The 9,300-nt window shown below is 37.4% G+C and overlaps 1 protein-coding gene across 1 annotated transcript; it reads right to left on the reverse strand.

The window, feature by feature from the left end:
- On the reverse strand, window positions 2,950–9,252 carry LOC18787970 (ABC transporter G family member 25). Its single transcript, XM_007221363.2, has 3 exons — window positions 8,954–9,252; window positions 7,953–8,787; window positions 2,950–4,337 (listed from the first exon to the last, which is right to left on the reverse strand). The coding sequence occupies exons 1-3, from the start codon at window positions 9,071–9,073 to the stop codon at window positions 3,283–3,285; spliced, it is 2,010 nt and encodes a 669-aa protein (XP_007221425.2). The 5' UTR covers window positions 9,074–9,252; the 3' UTR covers window positions 2,950–3,282.

Raw genomic sequence — 9,300 nt, forward strand, 5'->3', positions numbered from 1 at the left:
ATAGTCTCAACACGCCAAAAACTTGTTGAGACTATTCTTAACAACTAAACGAGTTATTAAAAACAACAACTTTAATTCTCGCAAGTGCACGAACCGTTTACAGTATAGCTTATGTAAATACGACGTCGATCCTACGGAGAATGGTAACTTGGTTCCAAGTTAAATTACTTAGAATGCTAAAAAAACATAGAACAAAGAAACTGACTAACTAGCTAAAGGCAAGGTCGAATTCAACAATGCCTCTTGCTAATTACTCAAGGTCTAGGATAGAATCCTAGCACCACATACGCACTCGAAATGGGGGGTTTTGTTGTTGAAATGAAAAGAAGAAAGTGAAATGAAAGTGCTCGAAAGTAAACATTGGCAGCAATCAACAAGTTGTGAAACAATGATTGAGAGGTGTTAGAGCCTTGGAATCCACCACTAGTTTTCCTATCCAAGTTATGAATGCATAGAAATTGACTCAAGCTTCATCAACAATAGATTATCGCATACAAGCCTATGGTATCTTGGTGCAGGATGCATGATTCTCGTAAGGCATGTAATTGTGCATGGTATCTACACAACACGTGATCTCTAATATGCAACCTAAGCATGGTATCTACTTAGAATAAAGCATACAAGAGTCATTAAGCTCCATAAGAATATGATAATCACACAAGTCCTAGAACATGGTATATGTCCTAGTCAACCTATGGTTATTAACCCCTTGAATGATTCTTAGGCCATTCATGTGTTGCTTGTGAAAGGAGAGTAGAATTGGTGAATCTAAACCCCTTCCCAACTTGTGCTAGATGCATAAAATCCTAGTTAGCTACTCCAAGAAAACATACATTAAGCACATAATAAACTAGAGATTAACAACTTGATAATGAAAGCAAGGAAATCAATTAACTATAAAATCATCCATAACATTGAATATTCATGACTAGGGCTTCATCCTAAGCCCTACTAAAATGGAATCAGTTAGACATAGCTATGAATAAAGAAATAATAAATACATAGGTAGAATAAAGAGAGGAGAAGAACTAGCTGGCAGCATTGTAGTTCCCAGGACAGCTCCAAGCTCTCTTCTCTCTTCTCTCTTTGCGGTGAATCTGAATGTGTGTATGAGAGTAATGGATGAAGTGAATGTGTGTGTCTGACTCTATCTTCCTTGAATGAGTGAGCAGCTCTCTATTTATAGAGTGCAATTTCGTCCTCCCTTTTGGCTGGTGAAGCACACCTCTCTTAGCTGCTCCCAACTGCCTCAACTGTCCAACTGCCCAACTGCTCCAGCTGCCCATACATGCTAACTGCTCCAGCTACCCAATACATGCTTTGGTGGACTATTCTTGGTTTCATTATGGAAAGCTTGACTTTTGTTCATCTTTTTGAGTTCCCAAGCTGATTTGGCTCCCATGTGTGGCTGCTCTAATGTGTAGCACATGGCTCTAGGGATGTAGCCACATTAAATGTGATGTCAGCCAACATGACTATTTTGTGAACTTGGTTCAGTCTTTGACGTGCTGAGGGCTCCAGATTTATCCAATTGGGCTGAAATTTGGATATGTTATAATAGACACCCATTGGAACAACTTCTATCAAGGAAGTCTCCTCATCCGACCTGTGTAAATTGTTGAAATGAGGCCTGCAAGATGACCTACGAAACTGGACTGACAAGGAGTGTGGCTCAAATTGGTTTGTCTTTAAGCTCATATTCCTCTTATCCCAATCAGCCATTAACAAGGATGGATTGCATCAATTGTGATCTCTTGCTGTCTTAACCTACAAAACAAACAAAAAGAGGTAAGTGACTCAAAATAAAGAGAAACTAAGCAAAGTCACTAAGTAAAGAAGGCATGTGAATGTATGAAATTACGAACTTATCATGGATTTTTCCTGACAAGGTTTTAACGAGGCTATGTCGCATGAATGTCAGTGTTATATACACCGAATTTTATGTTACACATGGTTGTGTACTCTTTTTCCCTTCTACCAGTTTTTATCCCACTGGGTTTTACTGGCAAGGTTTTTAATGAGGCGACATCCAAGGGGGAGTGTTGTAAATCTATGTTTTACATGGATAAGTGGATGTCACCATCATACCTAAGACCTAATAAGTGACTCACCCAACCATGTATCACCAATGATGTATATGACCACTCTATCAAATATATGACTCACCAATGATGTATATGATCACTTATGGTAGTAAACTATGTATTTTTTATGCCTATAAATAAGCACCAAAGGTGAATGAAAAACAGACCAGACTAGATGAGTAGGAACTCATAGTTGAGCTCTTGAGAATTGTTCTTCCATAATTATTTTCTCTTCTTCCTAATTTCTCTCAAAAAATCCTTATATAACAACTAGGTATATATAAGAATTTATATAAATTGCAGGCGCTCTAAGTTTGGAGCCCCTAGGCGGGGCCTAGCGTGCTTTGTGCTTAGGGTCTTTCTCCTGAGAAAAGGGTCGCTTGCTCACACAAGCAATAACATTTTTTGTTATTCCCAGTCAATGACACAATGACACATGAGATAACTTTTTCACGTGTCATTGTGTTATTGGTTGGGGGATAGCAAAACTATACTATCCCCGTTACAAGTAAGTTTTTAATAGTGATGGAGGAAGGAATTAGGTAAAGAGAGAGAAGACAAAAAAAAAATTAATTTTTAAATATAATTTTTGTTTTTTTTTTTTTTTTTTTTTTAAACTCGTGGCACTTATGTAGCATCTATCTCACTATAAAAATAAATAAATAAATAAATAAAAGAAAAGTGAATCTCATATACCGCAGCAGCGTCTTTAACAAATTATTTGACATATTTAATGATTGAGGCTAAAGTAAACCGCAAAATATTGATTAATAGGGTGTCACTTTAACTTCTACTGGGCAAAGTAGGATTTGATCATAGTTTCAGAAGACAACAGAATTAAATCTAATATACGTAAGAGAACATATTTATATGCAATATTGCATTTCATCCATACCATTGAACGATTTGTTGTGTTCATTATTTACATTTACAATAACAACATCGCTCTTTTCATGCTTCAAAGTTCAAACTTACAGTTATTTCGATTCGATGTATACTGCAATAGAATACAGCAATGTTGCTGACATAAGATCTATCAACTTGTACATTGCAAGCACAAAATAAGAGGGGAAAAAAAAAAAATCCACCCTTCTGACTTCTGAGTCTTCTCATCCATTCTGGAGAATTAATTACAATTAAGAGAACCCTTGAAGAACAAGGAACTTAGATGCATGTAATGTAAAATTGTAGACTTAATTTAGGCTTTAATGCGCCTCATTAATGCAAGATAAGCTAATAATCTATATGCAAAAAACATAAACAACAGGACACAAACGCTCACCACAGGGCTAATTTGCCCTGCAACATCCTGTTCAACAAACTTGCAGTTTACTTTATGATCACCTACATGATGATGACGTTGAGATGAGCAGCCCAAGAGGGAAGAGATTTTAGGACCTTCCCCATATTGCACATTGATTAGCAGCCTATAACTATAAAACGTAGTAGAAATATATTTGATCCAAGCCAAACAGGACGGAACCTTATGCACGTAATATCCTCCGGTTAGCACAAAAGCTAGCATCGTCACAGTGGCTACGGTGGAAGCCTGTTTGGCATCCATGATAGCAGCGCCTAAAGCAAGGCCAAGCCCTTGGGACACAAGCACATAGCCGAGTAGAACCAGTAATGTCAAGAGAAAAGCACCAAAATCGGGTTTTAATCCAGCCATCCAGTAAGCGATGGAGAGAAAGATTGTAGGGAGAATGAGCTCCATTGGTAAGTCTCCAACCAATCGAGCCATGAAATATGAAGATAATGTGTACATACCCGAGGCCTGTTCCTTGAGGAAGATGGCGCGTTCTTGAGGGAATGCGAAAACCGAGTTGAAAGAGGGCAGGACACCCCAGAAAATAGAGATGAAGAAGAGAAGCCCTAAACGATCCTGGACATCTAAATAATCAGATTGCCACCACATTAAGCCAGCTAACAAGGCTCCAGCCGCTACTTGGAACACTCTGAGTGAGTTGAAGGCTTCATGCTTTCGTTCCTTGAGGCTTCTTTGCAGCAAAATGTTGAATTGGTTGAACCAAGTGGAAACCCTAGGGATTTTTGTGAGACCAATATTTCTGCGCTCCTCTTTGTTACAAGAATGGTTCTCGATGTAGGCATTTTCTTTGGTTGATACAACAAGGCCATTTCCCAAGCACTCAGCCTTCACCTTGGGAGCTAACAACGTATTGTATGAGGAAACAAGGATTTCTTTCATGTTGGGCGTATCTCTTTCGCTTACACCATTAAGTTGGCAAACTCCTGCATATATATACATATAATTCACTGAAAATTAATTAATGCATTACTAATATTACTATATATCTAACTTCATTATATTATTTTATAATAGTAAAACTCCCTTAATAATACTGTACGTACATTTGTGCCTAACAAAAATTGGTCACGGACCATTCACGTGCTATTAACTAATTAGACACGGTATCGGTGGCCAACTAGGTTTGTGTCAGTAAGTACTATATTTATCTAAAAAGATAATGGTTGCTTAGGTACTTAAGAAGATTTTCAATCAAAGAACCTTGAAAAGAAGATACCAAAAATGACACTCATAATATGATATTATATCCAAAGTAGACCTTGGTCCATTGACAGATTAGGACATTAATTGGTACTTAAATACGAAATTAGAAACACTCTTTTTAACTAAAAAAAACCAGAAATGACAAGGAGATGCACAATAACTAAACAAATAATATTAATTATTTTATCATGCACGACCAAATAATAATAATAAGTAGCAGACCGAATTAAGCTGACCGGTGTTGGTGGTAAGGTGAGAGGCCACTCATGTTGGTGCTGCCACTAAAAGGAGGGGCCACCACTTTCCAACTTAATTTTTCTCAATATGTTTTTTATTTTATTTAAATTTTCTTTTTAACCTTTTTAGCTTTTTTGTTTTTTCAAACCAAAAAAAAGTAAGACTAGGTGATATGAATGCTACAAATTTAACACGTGTTGCTCCTTCATATATCCTAAGTTTAAGATTCGAGGAAAAAGGTAAATGAGAATTCAAAGGCGTGCATACTGAGGAATTAATCTCACCTAATTCTTTATTCTATTAAAAAAGAGTACGAAAAAGGCATAGACAGTGATCAAGAAAACCCACTTTATTGAAGTGATGATTTGTGGCTAGTGGCCAGACGAATGCACACATGAGGTTGTGGTCAAATATACGTAATGATGTTACAGGATGGCCTATATCCACTATCCAATACCAATGCAATAATGTCAAGTTAAAGATACCTAAGTTATAAAGAACATGTCCTCTATTAAATTTTCTGTTTAGAAAGAAAATAAAAACACCCTTAAGTTTTTTATACAAAATTATATAATGTATACATAAATTATGACATTTAAAACGACGTCAATTAACATGCGTGTAGTATATGGCTGGAGGCTAGTTAAAATCCCGGAAACTAAAGGGTACATAATTCAAATACTAAAGATTAGGCACTAAAAAAATGATAAGAGTTTTGTGAGGATCTCTCAATCGAAGCTTTCTCGTAATGTACAAATATACTATTCAATAAAGAGACAATGATGCGATTCGCCAACTTCGAAATGTTTATGCTTTCTTAACCAAATGATGGTTTCTCACGCTATCGATGCCGTCATTGATTTCTTCACTTCAATCCATAATATATATATATATATATATTACGAATAGATTAAAGGAAAGGTTTTTTTAACGGACAAGAAGCCCCTTCAAGTTTGTTTAACCCTCTCTAAAGTTGAGCATGGTCTTCTGCCTTAAACAAGACTCAAAAAAGGATAAAAAGTCCTAGAGCTAGCAAGCTGGTCAAAGAGCAATTGTTCTACAATTGTTTGTGCATTATTTAATTGTAGCTTTAGTTTTGTGACAAACACCACCTATATTCTCTCTAAGCACTAATAACAGCTGCTTTCAATAATACCTCATAAATTAATTAAGAATTGAGTCGCGGATTCATGAATAATGATTCAAGTTTCGAATAATAAGTTATATAGAGCTCTAATACTATATTAGACAATCAAGTTAAATCTCAACAAGTTATACGATTAAGAGCTATCACAATAATACGAGGCAAATAAACTTTTTCCACTTCAATATCCTAGGTTTACAAAAACTAACCAATACTCTGAAATTTGTTTTTTACTTTTTCAGCAAGTATATCCAACAAGATATGATAAAAATATCCATCGTTGTTATAGAATTTTAAATATAAAAAACTCCATCATAGTTCGAGAAGATATGATGAATAAATTCGCAAGGGTCTTTCATTTTAAGGAGCAACATAACATGTCACTACCAATGCATGATCCGCAAACCCCCAATGAATAAAGGTCAACTTAATTGAACAAAATATATAAATATATATAATTATATTTGCATTATATCATTGAGTAGCTCATATCACACCATGAAGCATTGGGATTGAGTGGACGGTCGAAAGCGGCATAGATAGCCCATAAGATCATTGAATCTCTGTTGAAATTAAGGATATGATATATAGTGGGCTACATCCACTGTCCATACTACATTATTTTGTTTGCTGACTGCACTCTCAATACCGAAAAATTAATTTTTTTTCTAATCAAAGACGAGATGAGTTCAATCTGAAAACTTTTACAACATTAAGAACAGAAATATCACTATAAACAAAAGAAGACTTCCGGTCTTTTGCATGTCTTGTCTATATTTCAGACCGCACACCTAAACGATATCGATACAAATTACTAGTCTCACAAAATAACCTTTTTTGTAAATATCTAGCTATTGACTTAAACCCAATCTTATTAGTCTAAGTTAAGACCACAACACAAGTTACAACAAGCTAGAAGATGCATGACTTTAATTCTTTAAATTTAGCCCAAAATTCAAATGTAAGCGGTGAGAATTGAATTGCAAAGGAATATTTACGGGCTCTACTCAAAGGTCAAGGCAGTAGGAATTTGGTTATTTTATGTTTTGAAATTATTTTAAATAGACAGAGAGAGAGAGAAAGAGAGGCAGTGCATGAGTCAATTCAAGGGAAAGATCATCGTTCTATTTCACCAAAAGAGACGCGTGGAGAGCACGAAAGCATTATGATAACATATCTGTTTTTTATTTATTGAAAGAAATGGTACCTTTACAGAATGCCAAGTCATCCTAAAAGAACTTTTTTTTTTTTCTTCTTTCTTTTTGTAGCTAGCTGTGTCTGGCTAAGTTCAGTCTAATGTTTCTTGTGTATCATAAACGACAAAAATACCAAAAAGGACTTGTGAAGTTGGGGGAGACTGACAGTTAACGTACTCTGCCACCATCGATGGAGGGCACAGACTGATAGCCCAACCATGGCCATATGTATAAGAATCGCACTAAATAACAGCTGAAGTTTTTTTTTTTTTTTTTTTTCAATAATAACAGCTGAAGTATGGACAAGGAATTGCTAGCTAGCTCGAGACTTACTTTTGGACATGGATCACCTTAACTGGATCATATGGACCCCACTTTTTCCTCGATATATATTTTCTATATATAAACACATTTTATTTTCTCAGCTATAAACTAATGATCGGAACTACTCAGTTTGTAGGTTGTCTTTCAAAGATTATCCATGTAAAACTCAGGCAAATAGGATATCTCTTAGCCATATGATGTGTTTCATTTTTACCTAGCGAGGTGTTTTTTTTTTTTTTTTCCTTCACAATATAAAAAAGTAGTATTGAAAATAAATTGTTACTGAGAATTAAACTCTAAATTTATAAAGCATTCAAAACAATATAATGAACTAAATTAGAACGACACTCTAAATATTGATGTGATGGAGCAAAAATAAATTGATGAAACGACAATTAAGGTAAGATAGAACAAGGTTGGAAAAGATGGCGTACCATTAGCGAGATCAAGGAGAAAGTCAGCAGGGTTCATAGGAAAAGCCGGCGAGAAGCCAAGAGATCCAAAGTAGGTCATGGCCTCGCTCCCCTTCCCAAAATACAAGCACTTCCCATCGCTCAGAACCAGCACCGACTCGAGCATCTGGTAAACTCGGCTTGACGGCTGGTGCATGGACGTCACGATCGTCCTTCCTTTCTGAGCCAGCGACCCCAGCGTGCTGACCAGCCGGTGAGCCGCCGTAGAGTCCAAGCCCGACGTCGGCTCGTCCAGGATCAGCAAGCTGGGATTCATCAGCATCTCGTGCCCTATGCTCACTCGCTTTCTCTCTCCTCCCGACACGCCACGTATGAAGGTGTTGCCGATGATGGTGTTCTCGCACTTGTGCAATCCCAGCTCGGAGATCACCGACTCGGCGGCGGAGATTTTGTCTCTTTTGGAGAGGCTTTGAGGGAGGCGGAGGAGGGAGCAGAAAACGAGGGTTTCGCGGACGGTGAGGTGAGGATAGAGAACGTCGTCCTGAGTGACGAAGCCGGTCCTGCGGAGGACGGCTTTGGTGAGGCTTCGTCCGTTGGCTAAGACGGTCCCATGGTGTCTCCGGGTAAGCCTACCAGCAAGGGCGTTAAGGAGCGTGGATTTACCGCTACCCGATGGCCCGAGAATGGCTAGGATTTCTCCCGGAGACACCATGCCAGTGATTCCATGTAGGATGGTCCGTTCTTCTGGCTCTTGTCCGGGTTGTCCCTTTTGCATGAGGCGTCCCTTTGAGAAACAGCAGCCGCCTGTGTACTGTAATTTGTTGTCTATCTTCACTCGGTAACACACGTCAAGGAACTGCATATCATCATCAAATTTAATTAATAAATAAAAACAAGAAGGAAAATTTTCACCCCAAAAAAAAAAAAAAAAAAAGAAAAAAAAAGTGGAAGCTCGCTAGAGTCAAATTTCAAACATTGGTCAAACACAAACGATGGAGTGATGCATTGATTATTATTGGTACCTTGAGAGTGATAGGGAAGCAATTAGAAGAATTGATCATAAAGGGCGAATGATCTGACGGTAAATCTCGATTGGGAGTTTGATGTTCACCACTAGTAGTAGTATCAACCTCTGCTGCCATTTTATGTGTTCTTCTTAATTGAAACTAGCTAGAATTAAGGAGAGAGAAAGACTACAAAGGAAAGTAAGATGAGGAAGAGTTGGAAGTTGATGAAATGAAGGGAGAGCAAGAGATCAATTGAATGGAGGAGGTCGAGGGTATTTATTCATTAATTTAGGGAAGGGGGAGGGGCTCGGGTGCCACGTCAAAGTGAAATGCCCACAGCATATGTGTTACGTGGCGGCTCG

This window comes from Prunus persica, chromosome G8, assembly GCF_000346465.2.
Source record: "Prunus persica cultivar Lovell chromosome G8, Prunus_persica_NCBIv2, whole genome shotgun sequence".
NCBI classification, from domain to species: Eukaryota; Viridiplantae; Streptophyta; class Magnoliopsida; order Rosales; family Rosaceae; genus Prunus; species Prunus persica.

Bases quoted from the DNA above. Each gene is read 5' to 3' on its own strand.
- LOC18787970 (XM_007221363.2), bottom strand. From the start codon at position 9,073: ATGGCAGCAGAGGTTGATACTACTACTAGTGGTGAACATCAAACTCCC. The intron at 8,788-8,953 runs GTACCAATAATA...GATGATATGCAG, and splicing joins GCTTCCCTATCACTCTCAAG to TTCCTTGACGTGTGTTACCG. The intron at 4,338-7,952 runs GTACGCCATCTT...ATATATATGCAG, and splicing joins TCTCCTTGATCTCGCTAATG to GAGTTTGCCAACTTAATGGT.